General features: G+C 37.5%; 1 protein-coding gene and 1 long non-coding RNA gene across 3 annotated transcripts in view; one reads left to right on the forward strand and one right to left on the reverse strand.

The window, feature by feature from the left end:
* The window catches only part of LOC137208751 (uncharacterized), a 108,304-nt gene extending 91,496 nt beyond the window's left edge, over nt 1-16,808 (forward strand). The window contains exons 6-7 of one of the 2 annotated variants that reach the window (XR_010935738.1): nt 5,873-6,014; nt 6,668-16,808. This is a non-coding gene — a long non-coding RNA (uncharacterized lncRNA). The remainder of the gene's footprint in view (nt 1-5,872; nt 6,015-6,667) is intronic. The other variant, XR_010935739.1, reaches the window with a different exon arrangement.
* Nucleotides 1-18,165, reverse strand: part of NHLRC2 (NHL repeat containing 2) — a 63,084-nt gene that overhangs the window by 8,046 nt on the left and 36,873 nt on the right. The window contains exons 6-10 of the mRNA XM_067709341.1: nt 6,907-7,006; nt 3,513-3,744; nt 2,819-2,941; nt 1,693-1,902; nt 455-674 (exon numbers count right to left, since the gene is read on the reverse strand). Coding sequence (XP_067565442.1) covers nt 455-674; nt 1,693-1,902; nt 2,819-2,941; nt 3,513-3,744; nt 6,907-7,006 — 885 coding nt within the window. The remainder of the gene's footprint in view (nt 1-454; nt 675-1,692; nt 1,903-2,818; nt 2,942-3,512; nt 3,745-6,906; nt 7,007-18,165) is intronic.

Here is an 18,165-nt window from a genome sequence, read left to right on the forward strand (position 1 = left end):
ACACTACACTAAGAACCAGCAGAGCTGGGTTCAAATTCCATCTTTTGACCTAATTCAATATATGCCCTTCAGCAAATCACTTTATCTCTTTGAGCCCGTAGTCTCACTTATAAAATAAGAGTTTTAAAACAGATGGTGTCCTTTGGTGCCTCTCAGCCCTAATATTCAAGGGCCTAACATTCTAAGACCACACGAGTCTGTCTCATGTAATGAATTTGCTTAATAGCAAATGGTGGCAATTATGATTAACTTCAGGTGAGTTACACTGTTATTTAATAAAAGAATCTCAAAGGCTAAAGAAAACTGCTAAAGTGGGGTTCAATCTGGATCTTTCTGTTTTACAAGACCTTCCTCAAATCCTGCCCAACTGTAAACATATCACAAATGAGAAAAATTACTAGATCAAATCTCAAGAATTTATGAAATATTTGCATTTGCAAGATTATTGTCATACCTTCAGCTGATAGAAACCAGCAACTGGGTGCTCCTTCAGTTAGCTTTGTTCCTGATGGGAGGTCTAATCTTAGCTTGAACTGAAGAGTTTGCCCTGGAGATGCAGCCACCGGGGAAAGTCTAATGTCTGGAGCAGATTTAGGTAGTCTGGGTAAGGTCTTCTGTTTTTCTGCTGGGAATGGGCCGTCCACCATAGCACTTTCAGATCTGAAGACTGGGAGCTAGAAAACAAGAAAATCTGTTTTTTAAAGCACAAGTACTTTATAGTATTATAGACTGACAGAGCTTATTTTCAGACTTCAGTACAAACATGAGATTCTGTGTCAAGGAAACTTAATTGCCATTCTCTTCTGAATCAGAAGTTGTTTACTTAAATTTCCTCATGATTATTTTGTAGGTTCAGAAAAATATTTCATCCTGGCCAAAAAACTGCCAACATTTATGAATGAAACTGAATTAACTGTCCAATATGTTTATAGATAGCAGGAAATTAAAATAAAACTTTATCAATTTAAATGTAGTGGATATAATATACACCCTCTTATAATTTTCATTGCCAACTATAAGATGTCATTCATCTTATATCAGAGATCTATGTCAAGAGAAATGACACTTATGATGGGAATCTGTGTTTTTATTTTAAAACACATCTTGGAAATTCCTAGAATTTTAGGGAAAAAACTTGCATTTTTCCAGGCAAATGTGATATATAAAGGGCTAACTTGTATTAGAGACCATGTCCATATCTTTAAAATTAGAACTTACTTAAGTTTCTTCCAATCTTATTTTTAAGTCTTGAGAAATGTGGCTCCTAGAGCTTCCTTTAAAGATTATTTGGTAATGGATTCACCATAGGAAACAAAGATTACCCACTAGTCAGAGGATCATTAAAAAAAAAAAAACACCCAAGATTAAACAACCCAACCCACATAGTTTGTATGTGTAGTGTGTCAGTATGTCCATACATTTAAAAAGAGATGAGTCCTTTTTTTTTTTCCCTTTTCTGAAAGTTCATCAAATTCTCTCCAACTTCTAGAATCTTTCTCAAACACTCTTGGCACAAATGGAATTTTTATTTTAAAAATAACAGGATATCCTTGGAATAGGCACCCACTCACTACTCTACCCACATGTTTCACTTTCACCACTAGAGATGGCCTAACCAAAAGTGCCTCTGTTGTTGCTGAGGATCTTAGAATCTTTCTTAAAATGATGCCCTTTAACTTAAAGATTACTTACCACAGAAACTGTTTTTGTTTCTAAATCCATCACTTTAATTTGATGGTTATTGGTGTCTGCCACATATAATAACTGACCATCCTCTCCAATACACAAGCCTCCTGGTTCATTAAAAGTTGAGTCGGTGAAATTGGAACCGATAACATTACTTGCATCTCCAGTTCCCGCTAATGTTGTACAGTTTTTTGTTTTTGGATCCACAACTTTAATCTAAGAAGATAGAACAAAAATTTATATATCTGAAGCTCAACTGCACATTTCTAGTATGGAAAAGTATCATATTAAGCAAGCCAGAGAATTCCTGATTGACATTAGTATTCTTAATAAATCTCAGAAAAAGAACAGACATTTCCATATTTTCTTAAAAAGCCAAACATTCAAATTACAGTCTAAGGGGAGATATTTCATTCTGAGGGCTAAACACTATAAAATCCCCAGTTACGTCCTGTCTTCTAGAAGCAATCTTTGATAAAATTATTTATGGAATTAAAAAAAAAATTTTAATGTTCTTCTCTCCCCTCACAATGGGACAGAGTGGAACTGACTTTCTTCTCATGAATATCTAACATTGGCTGAGGATTTGGCTACTTATGTTAAACTTAATGACTCCTCGCTGTGTTTCAATTACATTAAATTCAGTCTCTCATCACAAAAATATTAACATTTGGGTTCCACTGATTTTATAAAAAGGAAAAATGCACAGTAAGAATGCAGTAGAGACAAAAAAAATGGAAATGCTGATGAAAATGGAATTACTTGCTAACAGGCGTGGCAACTGTGCAAAGGCTCAAAAATGTTCATTCGTTAGTTGACATGTTAATTTCCCTGCTACCCGCCTTGTCCTCATTTACTCAACATGTTACTAAGCAGCTTTAATGGCTTGCAATTCACAAGTTTTGGCTAGTCATTGGGAATTTGTTCAGTCCTTTCCCCCCAGCTCAGAGTACCATCACATCCTCTCTGCAAGAAAGGACCAAGAAAAGAACAGAAAGGCTTATGTACAGTTGTCCAAAACTGTCACTCCTCGCTATATTTTAGCGGCAATTGTAGGAGGCTCACAGATCTTTCAGCATTTTAAATACCGCAAGTGAAAAGCAGGGTATTATATAATTCTTTCAAGACTCACCTTGTGATTGTAAGAGTCTGCCACGTAAACTAAATTCCTTTTCTTGTCCCAAGTTACTCCAAGTGGGTGTTGAAGCTTTGCATTGATTCCTACTCCATCAACATCACCAAAAGCAAATAAATTCTTTTTTTTTTTTAAAAAGAAAAGAAAGAAACAGCATGTATTAAAATTTTTTTACAGGGCTTTGTTAGGGTATAAAGTGAAAATTAAGATAGCTGTATATGCTACTTAAAGGGGAAAAAGTCTGATTTCATATAAATAGGGCTGGGCATTTGACTGAAATTAGAAAAAAATGATAGAATTCTGAACTTGAATTAATTTGTGGTGTTTAGGAATTTTATTCACAAAAACCACACATCTGATCAGGAACAGGTCAAGTCTACTGATCTGGTGCTCTTTCCACCCTACTGCCAGATATCTAATCTACGTTTTCCCCTTGCTTGGTAATCAATATTTTATCCTTCCTTTTCTCCTGAAACTTTGACATTTATATATAATCAAGTCGAGTCATTTTATTTTCTTAGGTGGTTTTGTTACTTGTAGTTCTTCATACTCACATTTCCTTTGGTTTGACTTCCATTTTAACATGGACAAGCCAAGAACTTTCTCCTTCCTAAATTTTATTAACTCTTCACAATTCAGAAAATCACAAGCTTGTCAAGCAGGCACACCACATGAGAGTGCTTCTCATTACCATAGGATCTCTCTCTCCTCCCACGAGGTGCTTTACTGCTCCATCTTTCAGCGAGACGGTTCTCACTGTACTGCTCTCACTATCTGCTACAAACAGGCAGCTCCAGGGATCCTCTGAGGCCAGAGAAAGACCTGAAGGTTGGGCAAAACCGGCTTTGTGAGGATATGAGTTATTTCGATTCTCTTCATTTCCACTTCCAGCAAACCGAAGGCAGGTTCCTTTTTTTAACTCACTAAAAAAGACAAATTCATAGGTGAAGTCAACATTGTTATACTGTGTCCAATTTCATTAAACAAATGAATGTAAATCAATGGTGACAGCATTATATACAAAAAAAAAAAAAATCCAGTGATCTTGGCCTAAATTGTGCAAATCACCTTTCACTGTCGTTTCTAATCATTAACTTATTTATCCACTGTGTAGAGACCTTTCTACCTTTTTAAATTTTTGACATACACAAAAATGAAACTATTCTCAATGGCAAGACAGGAAATCACTGACAAAGTTAGAAATATAAGAATAAAGATCATATCATTGATGGGATAGTTTTTTTTTTTTCCTCCAAGTGATGAGAGGTAGGTACAGCTAGATCCCACCTTTACTTCCTGACCTCTTCTTAGCTTCATGCAACATTAGGTTCTGAAAGGGAATTAAAAAGATCTAGGTAACCTTTTCTAGCTCTTGATAGCTTAAAGCTTAAATTTTCATTAAAAATGTTTTATTTTCTTGTATATAAGTAGAGACTAGAAAAAAGAATTAAAAGAATAATTTGTGAAAGACAGCCAGGTACTCATTTTAAGATAATAATATAAGATGATTACACTGCTTTAACTAATCGATTGTACAAATCCATTTCTTATATACAGTAGGGAAATTTCTATTTAAAGGACTATCGTAATGATTCCTTTTGTAATGCAGAGAAAGTTTTATACCTTGGCTTCTAAGTTTATGTCAGAGGAACTGTAAGGAAGACATGGTAATGTCCTGGGTTGAGGGAAGGGAAGAAGCTGACTTCAGATGCAAAATAACGAGACTATATGTATATCATTTCCTAATAGGGCACAACATGCAAAAGTCTAAAATGACCATCATATCATTTACTAGTTGATATGATCCCAATGCTAACTTTGGTAGGGAGCCAGGAGTGGAGGCAAAGGGATACAAAATGTATAAATACAGCCATTTATTCAAGGAACTCGTAAAAATAACCTACTCAGAGGAATACATGTAATGACCAATATGCCAAACAAATAAAGGAGTTACAACAATTTTAAAAAGGAGTTCCCTTAATTAAAGGTAGAAAGAGTGGGGAGAAACGGTAACTTCTAAAAGCTCAGGAGTTATTACCACTTGAAGATCAGTAACAAATAAAGATAAAGGGTCCTTAAAATTATAATACAGGTCAATGTGATCCAAATGGACACTTTACTATTGCAAACAAGTGACAACTCTACTTATGTGGAAATTTAGTCCACTGTTGACCATCTAGGTCCAAAACAGCCATCGCTTACAACAGCGTATTCTGGTCACCTCTGCTACTACTTTCTTCCTCATCTTATATGTTATCGGTCCTGTCGCTGTTTGGGCTACTATCGTCTCTGGCCTGGATAACAGCAATCGTCTCCTCACTTGTAGCTCTGTCTCCAGTACCGTCACACTCCAAATGCTGCCAGTGTCCTTTCAAAAACACAAATCTTATGTCGCTTCCCCGCTTAAAACTTCCTATAAAGGTATAAGCAGAATAACTTTCAAATCTCTAAAGAAGACTCACAAGGCACTTCATGATCTGGCTGCTACTGACATCACTAGGGTCATTTCTTGCCTAGAAAACCTCTACTCTTCTGAACTCCTTTCTACTCTCTATCAGGTTTTAGTTTAGTACCATCTTCCAGGAAGCCTTCCTTGATACCTCAGATCTTATTTATATCAGGTGTTCCTCTTATTTATGTAAGGGACAACTTCCATTTAAAGGGCTACTGCAGTGATTCCTTTTGCACACAGCGCCTGTACTTCCCAACTATTTTTTGTTTGTTTTTGCTGATCTGATTCTTCCTCTGAGAACAGTAACCACATTTTTTCATTTTATTCTTAATATAGTAAACATATCATTTCATCCCTACGGCCAAGCACAGTGCCTAGTTTGCTTAATAAATATTTGTTAGATGAATGATTAAATGTTGCAAAACATCGTACAAAGCAACACACACATATACACTCTTTAGAATATCTGATATTTTGGATTATCTATATAACTGCCCCTTTCTACTGATAAAGGTAACTGAGGTGACTGACACTTACTTTCTAGGGTGGTTTGACAGTCTTTATGGTCTATGACTTTCATTCATTTATTTCTTCTGCAGACCCTTACTGAGCTCCTATCATGTGTCAGATACTGTGCTAGGTACAGGGGACACAAAAGTGAATGCGAAAGGGTCCTTTCCTTTAAGAGGCAGTCTACTAGGAGAGAACAGTTATGTAAACAAGTGCAACCAAAAACAGAAGGTGAGAGAGAGAGGGGTGAGAGGGAGGGAGAGGGGAAGAAGGGAGAGATGGGAGGGGAGGGCGGGGAGGGGAGGGCGGGGAAGGGAGGGAAAGAGAACCCTAACCCCAGTGTCAGGGAGAATAGGACAGGCTCTATAGAAAAAATACAAGAAAATTTGTAGAGACACTACTTTTCCAGCTTTATACCCCTAACAGTGGCAGCAATGCTACCAACATTTACTGTACATGCCAGGCACCAGGCTGAGCTCTTCACACACATTAATTCTCAAAACAAGCCTATGAGGTAGATATAAATAAGGAAACTGAGGCTTAGAAAGTTAAAGTGACTCTCCCAAGCTCATGTAGATAAGTGGCAAAGCCAGGACTCAATCTCAGGCCTGACTACAAAACCTGAGCTATTAACTACTCTGCTATGCAGTCTTCAAATACCTGAATTAATGATCAGGGATATTAGAAATACGCATTAAAATAAAAGATGCTCCCAGTTCTCCTTGTGGATGCTCGGGGGGACCGCTCTTCCCAAGCTCCCCAAGGTTGGGTGTGGTCACGAGCCTTACTTGGGCTGACGAAATGTGAGTAGAAGTGATGTGTGTCACTTCTGAGGAGTTTTCAGAGCCAGTGAGCAACTCACCAGCTCTGTCTCTCTCTGCCAGGACAGCTGGCAGAGCTCCAGACGGTGGCTGCTGCATCAGCCTGGGGGGGCAGAGTAGTGCTCCCCCAGCAAACAGACCTCGTCCGAAGCCACCAGGGACCTGGGCTGCTGGTTATAGTAGCACAGCCCAGCACATCCTGACCAGCACAGTGAGAGCTACGAGGATGAAGACTTCGGGAAAAGGAGTTCTGTGAACGCCACGTTTACCCAAAGAGAGATGTTACCGAAGTTACCACTTACTTTTTCTTTGGTAATCTGCCACAGTCCAACAGGAATGCCCATATCTGATGAGTCCCTGCCATGGCTATCCACAGAATGTCATCTCTTTGGACCTCTGAACCTTTATGAAAATAAACAGTAATTACTATAGATATATCTGGTTAATACAAACATTCCCAATCTTTCAGAAATTTAAATTAAGGGAAGACAGTAGTATGTTTATAAATCATCCGATAGAAGAAAGTAAAAATATTTGCAATGTTTTAAGTCATTTTGGAAATTTTTCCATTTTCCTCATGAAAAGTTTACTTCTTTAGACTTATAAATTTACATTCACAGAAATCCGAAGTATTCTTAATAGCAAAATGTCCCTCTGCATCTCTGGGCACAATGTTTTTAAACATCTGATTTCTTATTTTATGTGACAGAAGAAATGGGTTGACACACACTCTCCAAAGAAACTCTGGCACTCAAGTACCTAAATTACATGCTTTAGGAATATAGGAATAGTTCTTTGAACAATTTCTCATGAAAGGACTGTATCTTTTAATAGTTTAAGAAATGTATATTTCTACCCCAGTATTAGCTCTTAAGACTTAGACTCACATCACTGCTGCTCTTTAAAAATCTACTGTTTAATTGTGAACCTTTTTCAAAAAGATATGGTTGACATGTAATAAAGCTAAGAGTACACTATATTACAATATAGCTGTTTTCTAAAATTAATAAATAATGTTGTTTTTTTAGACTGATATTACAACTTATTACAATGTGACAAGGCTCTGTTTCTCAAATTAATTCTATTTTTAAAATATTTAATTAAGCTGTATTCTGAAGCTACTTTTACATGTAGTTGAGACATTTTCACTAAAATAATTTGGTCAGACATATGCTAAAATAAATATATCGGAAAGGCTATTTTATTTGTACTTTCTTTAACTTCAAGTAGTTGTGTCCAGAAGGAATTTTTCTTCCTTAACTTGAATTACTTTCAAGTGTCTTTTAATTTAACAAAATTAAATTTTATTTAATTAAAATTTTGTTTAATTTAACAAAAATAATGTTGATGGTCAATAAACTGTGGTTGCTATGTGCCAAGCACTTTACAGAGATTATCACTTGAATCTTCTCAAAAGGCCCTTCTTACAGGCCTTTTACAAAAGAAACTGAGGCTTAGACAGGTTAGCTAACTTACCAGAATCACAGAGCTAGTAAATGAAGGAACTGGAATCTGAACCCAGGAAGTCCAACGAGAAAATCTATTTAACATGCTGCCTCTTTCGCTGTGTTAATTGCTATCATGAAATCTAAAGGAAAGTAGTTTACTTCCATTTAATTTTTCAGTCAAATATTTTTAATAAACATAAATTAAAAGTGACAGTGCATCCATGTATTCTGGGGACTCAGTCTCTGCTTAATCACTTTAGAACTAGATCAAAAACTTTTCATTATTATATTCTTTTATTTTGCCCCTGCCATGTGAAGACAAAGGTTGAAGGTGACCGTCTATAAGCCAGAAGAGAGCTCTCACCAGAAACCAATCATGCTGGCACCTTGACCTTGGACTTCTAGCCTCCAGAACTGTGAGAAAATAAAATTCTGTTGTTTAAGCCACCCAGTCTGTGGCATTTTGTTATGGCAGCCCGAACTAAGACATTCCCCCTGAGAACAGAAATGAGACAAGGAGATCTGCTATCAACACTCATTTAGTATCATATGAAGGTCCTAATTCATACAAGAAAAAGAAGCAAAAAGCATAAAGATTGGAAATAAAACTATAATCATTAGAAGATGACATGGGTTTAAAGCCTCTCTACTTTGCCAAAGAAGAGCTGTGTTGGTATATACAGGAGTGAAAGACCAAATCAGGTCTCCATCATCTACTTCTCCAAACAGGCCAGGCTAGTTCAACTAGGGTCTACCTATGAGGCCAAAGCTTCATCGTAATATTAGTGTGAGCATCTGTTTGGTCTTAGTCTCTGTGTACTTATTCCCTTTAGAAGCTGGAGGTATGAGAAATAGTGTAGAAGCAGAGGCTGTGTCAGGTCGGGACTCAGGAGTTTATGATTCTACATACCAGTTGATGAGGATGATAATGACGACGGGGGGCATGGTGGTGAAAAGGAAAACCATTCGGAACATTTCCTGTTTAAGGCACTGAGCTAATAATAAGCACTTTGTATGGATTATTTCCTTTAACAACATTAGCAAGTCTAGTTATCATCATCTCCATTTTATAAAGAAATTGAAAGTCAAAGGGGTTAAATAATTTGTTGGTATTCACACAGCTAAACCTGGAATAATAATCCATTAGTGAGTCCAATTCCAGATTATTAGTGTTCTGATCAGAATGAAGGAACTACAGGAGTGAGCCTGTGCTCTTCTGGCCAACACTCTGCTTGGCCCGTTCTCTTTTCCCTCCCTTCCACCCCTGCTCCATGGACTTAGCTTTGGATTCAATTACCCAAGTGCATTTTAATGTGTGATCAGAAATTGAGATGTGATCAAAGGTGACCAAGGCTTTATACTCCAGTATTTGTGGCTAGGTCACTCCTTCTGCCCTTCTCTTCTTGTAGCCTCTGGAAGAGCCTGTGGCCAAATAATCTCTTTCGAGTATTTTTTCCAGTCCCTCGCCTTTCCATTTTTGGTTTGGTTCAGCTTATCAACATCTTGAGATTTTTATAATGAGAATCTTATAGCAAACAACAATAACAACGGACACTTATATAGTACTTTCTATGTGCCAGGCACTGTTCTGGGTGCTTCCCATATATTAATTCTCACAATTCTCACAATAGACATTTGAGGTAGATACTATTAGTATCTCCCACTGAGATGAGGAAACTGAAGCATCAAGAGGCTGAGTAACTTGTCCAAAGTCACACAACTACTAAGATGTGAAACTAGTTAGAACCCAAGTGGTCTGGCCCCAGAGTCCAGGCTCATCACTTCCTTACTAAACTGCCACTCAAGAAGTTTTTACCCTGCCTAACCATTTCAGTGAGGGCTGAAGAGTTTGTTCTTGTAAATAAAATGGGAGTTAAAAAAATGGGGGGGGGGGTGTAGTCTGGCATTTATAATGTCTATCAAACTAATAATCATGTTTACACTGTTCATCCTGGATTTTTAAATCTAAAGTATATAGTTGTGGGACTTCTCTGGTGGTGCAGTGGTTAAGAATCCTCCTGCCAATGCAGGGGACATGGGTTCAATCCCTAGTCCTGGAAGATCCCACATGCCATGGAACAGCTAAGCCTGTGCACCACAACTACTGAGCCTGCACTCTAGAGCCCGCGTGCCACAACTACGGAAGCCTGTGCACCTACAGCCTGTGCTCTGCAACAAGAGAAGCCACCACAATGAGAAGCCCGCACACCACAACAAAGAATAGCCCTTGCTTGCCGCAACTAGAGAAAGCCTGTGCACAGCAATGAAGACCCAACACAACCAAAAATAAATAAGTAAAATAAAATAAAAAATAAAATTTCCATCCTGTTGGGAAGAAGTCTCTTGACTTTCCCCTCAGCTTTAAAAAAAAAAGGGGGGCTTCCCTGGTGACGCAGTGGTTGAGAATCTGCCTGCTGATGCAGGGGACACGGGTTTGTGCCCCGGTCTAGGAAGATCCCACATTCTGTGGAGCGGCTGGGCCTGTGAGCCATGGCCGCTGAGCCTGCGCCTCCGGAGCCTGTGCTCCGCTCCGCAACGGGAGAGGCCACAACAGTGAGAGACCCGCGTACCGCAAAAAAAAAAAAAAAAAAAAAAAAGAGTAGGGGTTCCCTGGTGGTGCAGTGGTTGAGAATCTGCCTGCCAATGCAGGGGACACGGGTTCAAGCCCTGGTCTGGGAAGATCCCACATGCTGTGGAGCAACTGGGCCCGTGAGCCACAACTACTAAGCCTGCGCGTCTGGAGCCTGTGCTCCACAACAAGAGAGGCCGCGACAGTGAGAGGCCCGCGCAACGTGATGAAGAGTGGCCCCTGCTCGCCGCAACTAGAGAAAGCCCTCACACAGAAACGAAGACCCAACACAGCAAAAAATAAAAATGAATAAATTTATTAAAAAAAAAAGTATATAGTTGTATCACCAAGTATGGGTATTAGTTCCTTCTAACAAGAATGTGGCAATCATGAACATTTCAACCTTAAATTAAGAGTACACTTGGGACTTCCCTGGTGGCACAGTGGTTAAGAATCCGCCTGCCAATGCAGGGGACACGGGTTCGATCCCAGGTTCAGGAAGATCCCACATGCTGTGGAGCAACTAAGCCCGTGAGCCACAACTACTGAAGCCCATGTGCCTAGAGCCCGTTCTCTGTAACAAGAGAAGCCACCACAATGAGAAGACCCTGTACCACAACAATGAGTAACCCCCACTCGACACAACTAGAGAAAGCCTGCGTGCAGCGAGGACCCAAAAATAAATAAATTAAATAAATTTATATATATATAAAAAAAAGAGTGTCCTTAGAATCACTGACTTACAGCAGTCACAAATTAATATTAAAAAAAGGACAATGCCAATAGCTAAAAAGGTTTTGGGAGTTAAGTATTTTTAAAGGCAAAATGCCTCATAATTATCAATTATCAAGAAGGATTAGTGAAATAGTTTCAGAAAACAGGAACAAAATCAGCAAATGAAATATGAATATAAAAATTACCTGCAGTCCAGCTTTTACAAATTCTGTGTTATTTTAAGCAACTATGATCAAAATAGATCCCACTGACTAGAACCCTCTTAATGGCATCTGTGAAATCATCCATTAGTGTAAATGGTTTTTTCTGTGCAGCTTCTAAATCTCCCCTGTAAAGCAAAGCCTTAATCCACTAGGAAAAAGCAACAAAGTCTGTCACTGCCAGGGCACAGGAAAAGACTAATTATAACTGGAGGAGGAGGAGAGGAAAAAAAAAAACTCTCTACCTCTGGCGGAGGGGCAAGGAAATGTCTTTGGCCAAAGACCCCAGACAACAAGTAGAGATCTCCCACTGCTGGGAGAGAAGCAGGAAATGCTTCAAAACCACTCACAAATATAAGACAGAGTTAAGCTGCCAGAGAGAGAAGGAACAGAATCACTGAAAAAGCTCTAAGCTCTCCACCTTGTTTCATGGAGGCCCAGGCACACAGTGCCTCCCTAAGACTGAGGCTCACCAGAACAACAGAGAACTCTCCCTCAGCCCCAATGCAATCTAGTACAGAAAGACAGCAGCAGTCTATCCCTTGGGGATCTGTGCTGGCTGACTGAAAGCTGACGGTGGAGTACTAACACTAAGAAAAAGTCTCTAGCATCTAGCCCCCCAGGCTTAGGCAACAGCACACTGCTAGAGGACTGTGAAAGCTATGGTGATTTGACAGAACTCACAGCAATAATAAAATCCAGATCCAGGCCAGCTTCTGACTAAACGGACTCGACCTCCCATAATAATGACAAATACTATTGATCTCAGCCTCTATAGTTCCACGCATGACTGGAATTTAACAAAAAATGAGAACACACACTTAAATGTAAGCAAAACAAAATAAAAAAACAAACAAAAAAACATTTTCAAGAGACAAAGCGATCAACAGAAACAGACTCAGAGCTGACCTGAAATTTAGATCTATGACATAGACTTTGAAATCACTACGCTTACTATGGTAAAGAATCTAGAGAAAAAGATGGCAAACATACCTAAATAGATGGGGAATTTGAGAAGATAGATGAAATCTCTAAGAAATATTAAAATGGAAATACTGTTAGAAAAAGAATAATATCAGAAATGAAAAATTCCTTCAACAAGCTCATCTGTTGACTAGACACAGCTGAGGAAACAATCGATGACCCTAAAGATAAATCAACAGAAACTATGCACGCTGAAACACAAAGAGAAAAGGGTGACATTAAAAAAACCCCAAACCATAATATGTAAAAGTTGTTGAATATAATATTAGAATCTAACATACGAGTAACTGAAATCCCAGAAAGAAGAGAAAGGAGCAGAAAAACTATTTGAGAAGATAATGGTTGAGAATTTTTCCAAATAACGAAGGACATCAAGAATCCTAAGCAGGTAACTCCTCGACATATCAATCAAACTGCTGAAAACCAAAGAGAAAATCTTGAAGGCAGCCAGAGGAAAAAACACATTTTTATACTAAGGAACTAGGAAAAGAATTAAATCAGACTTCTTGTTTATACTATGTAAGCTATAACACAGTGGAATGACATCTTTAAAATATCAAAAAAAAAAAAAAGCCAATCCAGACTTATTTATGGAGTAAAAATAGCTTTCAAAAATGAATGCTAATTACTTTTTCAGACCCTCCCCCTCCAAAGAAAGGGCTAAGAGAAATCACTGTTAGCAGACATGTGCTGCAAGAAATGTTAAAGTTAGTTCTACACGCAAAAGCAAAATTATTCCAGCCAGACACGGGATTTTTAAGAAATCAGCAACGTTGGGAAACAGTCTGGCAGTTTCTTATAAAATTACACATACACTTATCATATGATCTAGCAATTTCATTCCTAAGCATTTGCCCAAGAGAAAATATATGTCCACATAAAAACCTGTACACAAACGTTTATAGAGGCTTTAATCATAATTGCCATAAACCAGAGACAGCTGAAATGCTTACCAACTGGTGAGTTAATAAACAAATTGTGGTTCAGCTGTACAACGGAATACTACTCAGCAATAAAAAAGAACTACTGATACATGTAAGAACATGGATGAATCGCAGAAGATTATGGTAACTGAAAGAAACCAGACATACAAAACTATACTGAGGAACAAGAAATCATTGTTGCCAGTGGGTGGAGTGGGTAGAGTGGGTGGTAGAGGGCGAGGGAGGGAGACTGAACAGAGTCATAAGAGAAATTTTGGGGTGATGGAAATATTCTATATCTTGATTGTAGCAATGGTTATAAAGATTCTTCATAATAGAACTTACACCTATTAAGGGTAAATGTTACTTTCTGTAAATTATTACCTCATCATTCGAACTGAAAAAAACCCTTATAAACACCAAGTCAGTGTGATAATAGTTATTCAGATATACAAATACTACTACTGTTTTTATTTTGTTAAAATAAAAACACACTAGTCACATTATATAAAATTTATTCCTCAAAAAAATTTTGTATCATCTGATAAGAGGATAAATGTATTTTATTTAGAGCATATTAATGGAAGTCAGAGAAACATATTATCTAAGCTGTAGATTACCAGACTAGCACACTAAATAGCTGGATTTCAATCATTAAAGGTCAAATAAGTACAACTAAATTTCTATCTAGGGAAATGCTGATTAAAGGGCCAAGGAAGGTTAATGGCATTTGGGCACACTATCCTTTCTGTAAATGATTTAAAATCAGGTGAAGTCTGAAGTACTTAGAGACTAGCAGGGGTTCTGACCTTTACGATAAAAGAAATTCTCGGGTTATTGTCGGGCATGAGTGGAGACAGCACAGACTTGGTATGCATTTTAGAAACATGGCAATGTTTCTGGTGAAAAAATGAATTTATTGGAGTTCTTTTTAATTATTTTTAGTGCATTATAAAGTTTTGACCATATTTAGAGTGATAATCAAAAATGGACAAAGATGAAAATAACTTTTATAAAGTGATTTTTTGTAAAAATCAATTTATGTGAATTATTTCCATGCTTTTATCACTGTAATGGCATAATTACGTTAAATATTCAGGTACTATTTAAAATACAAACACACACACATTTACATATTACATATACATTTAAAATAATCAGAGGTATTTGAAGTCCCTTTCCCTAATCTCTTTCTGAAGTATGCTGTTCATTATCTGAGTCTTTTGGTGGGGTATATATTCAACTGTATATTGTCTTTGTTATTTTTCACTCTTTATCTGATCTATTTTCTTTCCTTTTAAGGTTTAATTTTTACTTAAATATGCATATGAATGGATAACTGTTCTACATGAAGTTTAAATAATAACTAAACATCCATGTGCACAACACCAGCTCAAGAAAAGGGAAGATTATTTGAAAACTTCCTGCATCCCTCTGTTAGCATATCCTCCCCTCCTCTTCCCAGAAGGAACTACCAGTCTAAACATGTGTTTTTCATTATCTTCTTTGATTTTAAAATTTTACCATGTCTGAATGGATCTCTCAATGTATAGTTAATCTTGCTTGCTATTGAACATTCTATAAAAGGTGCTTTCTCCACTCAACAGATTTCCTGATACTTCTCCATGTTGTCAGGTGTAGCTGTGGTCCATTGTTTGCACTGCAGAACAGCTTAATATATGAAGATACCACAATACCTTATCTATTTTTCATGTTTTCCTTCTGATAATTCCATCCTTTCTCATATTCCTAACTATGGTAGAATTTCAGAAATATTCTATATAATTCTTAAAGTATTAAAGAATTTAAGTGCTTACAAGAACAATTTTTCTTAACCACAGTCCCCTTCAAGTTGCATTTAATCCCACATCTGCTTAAACCAACCAGTTGTACAATTACATAATTTAAATATATTCAAACCAATTCAATATGAATGAATTGGAAGGAAGTTTTTCCTCTGAAAACAAAGTTACTACTTTGGAAAGACAATAAAGGCAAGTAGCAAAGTCAAATTGTTAGTGAATAAGATGTGGAAAGACAATTGAAAAGAATAGGTTTTAAATTTTTCAGCCCTGTTTTCTTTGCAGGTGTTTTAAAAACTCATCACTGTTTAAGGAAACCAAAACAATACATTGTGATTGGTATAAGACTGTCAGAAAAGACACACTTAAACATCAAAAGACTAGTTAAAAATGTACATTCTATAGGGCTTCCCTGGTGGCGCAGTGGTTGAGAGTCTGCCTGCTGATGCAGGGGACAGGGGTTCGTGCCCCAGTCCAGGAGGATCCCACATGCCACGGAGCGGCTGGGCCCGTGAGCCATGGCCGCTGAGCCTGCGTGTCCGGAGCCTGTGCTCCGCAACGGGAGAGGCCACAACAGTGAGAGGCCCGCATACCGCCAAAAAAAAAAAAAAAAAAAAAGTACATTCTATAAATGTACATTTATAGTCCTTAAAGCATTTTTAGTTTTATGATTAACAGATTTTTTCTTCCATATGGATCAATTATCATACCCAATCAGTTCAGTAAATTATTCTAATGGGGCTTCCCTGGTGGCACAGTGGTTGACAGTCCGCCTGCCAATGCAGGGGACATGGGTTCGTGCCCCGGTCCGGGAAGATCCCATATGCCACGGAGCAGCTGGGCCCGTGAGCCATAGCCACTGAGCCTGCGCGTCTGAAGCCTGTGCTCCATAGCGGGAGAGGCCACAGCAGTGAGAGGCCTGAGTACAGCAAAAAATAAATAAATAAAAATAAATTATTCTACTGGATTATTTACTTTTATTTCACAAAGTATTCAGGTAGTTTACAAGGAAATAAACCCTAGTAAGATAAATAAATTTAAAATAAGAAAATTGAAGCAATAGGTAAATAGAGTAGAAAAGAAAGATGCAGCCAAGTAATATTAAAAAATGAATGTCAGCCCAGAGATGGAAACAACCTAAGTGCCCATCATCGGATGAATGGATAAAGAAGATGTGGCACATATATACAATGGAATATTACCCAGCCATAAAAAGAAACGAAATTGAGCTATTTGTAATGAGGTGGATAGGCCTAGAGTCTGTCATACAGAGTGAAATAAGTCAGAAAGAGATAGACAAATACCGTATGCTAACACATATGTATGGAATTTAAGAAAAAAAGAATGTCATGAACCACCTAGGGGTAAGACAGGAATAAAGACACAGACCTATTGGAGAACAGACTTGAGGATATGGGGAGGGGGAAGGGTGAGCTGTGACAAAGCGAGGGAGAGGCATGGACATATATACACTACCAAATGTAAGGTAGCTAGCTAGTGGGAAGCAGCCGCATAGCACAGGGAGATCAGCTCGGTGCTTTGTGACCGCCTGGAGGGGTGGGATAGGGAGGGTGGGAGGGAGGGAGACGCAAGAGGGAAGAGATATGGGAACATATGTATATGTATAACTGATTCACTTTGTTATAAAGCAGAAACTAACACACCATTGTAAAGCAATTATACCCCAATAAAGATGTTAAAAAAAAAAAATGAATGTCATGTTTCCGTTACACTTTGCTAGAGACAAATCTGTCTCTAAGTTTCCTAGGAATCAATATAACAAAGCAAACACAATCAGTTATGATATTCAAATTATCCAGGAGCTTAAAAACAAACTTGATACTTAAAAAAAAACATAATTATCTATAACACAGAAAAATTCTCTAGTAGATAATCAGAGAGGTTATTTATAAGATAATAACTGAAATTAGCAGCAAACCCTTATAGTAAAAACAGTTCAGAAGTCCCACAGGACTGTGTTTTGATGAAATATATAACATGAAACATATACATATATAAATGAATGTAAGATATGTTGATGTGTTAATATATTTTTAAATGAATGACATGATGTCAAAATACAGTTAAGTAAAAACAATTGTAAGGAGAGCAAATTATTCTATGATCCAATTTCCCCATACTCTGACAATAATGCATTAATCCAGGATTAGACTTCAGAGTGATTTAAAGCAGTGGCTCTTAAAATGTTTTGGGGTAACACACCACTTCGAAACTGATGAGAATCTGACCAACTCCCCCAAACCTTAAATAGAATTTCTGGGAAATTTAAGTACTTCGCAAAATCTAACCATGAATGCCTTGAGTATATAACTCAAGCTTAAAAACTCTTGTAGTCATTGTGATTATAGGTCCTTCATACAGTACTTGAAAACCATTTTCTCTTAGCATTTTGAAAGGTGTTGAGCTTATTTAAGTGCATTCAAGATTACTCCTCTTGCCAAGTACCTGGAGTGAAGCTAATTTAAACTGTAAGTCAAATGTGGAACCATATGCTTTTAATGATCTATTGAGCTAAGGTAGGATTCACTTCCTTTTCTAAAAGCTGAGCTTAATAAAGACACAAGCCTCAGCACATCACTCCAGTTGGAAGCTGAGGGAGTACTTGTCAACAGAGCCAATATTTTTCTTGGAAAGCAATTTGGGTACACTCTCAATATGAGATAAACAACCAGAAATTCCATGCCATGAAGTACGACTGAAAAATTTTTAGCCTATAAAAATATGTGAGTACATTATTAAATAAATCCAACTTAGTAAAGCATCCGGTAAAGTACACCCTGTTTTTAAGCAATGTAAATTCTGAAATATGTAACAGACTGAATTACTGGTCTCAAGTCTTTATTCCTCTGTGGTAATAATACAAGCACACCCTTGCCATT

Source organism: Pseudorca crassidens, chromosome 16 (genome assembly GCF_039906515.1).
Source record: "Pseudorca crassidens isolate mPseCra1 chromosome 16, mPseCra1.hap1, whole genome shotgun sequence".
NCBI classification, from domain to species: Eukaryota; Metazoa; Chordata; class Mammalia; order Artiodactyla; family Delphinidae; genus Pseudorca; species Pseudorca crassidens.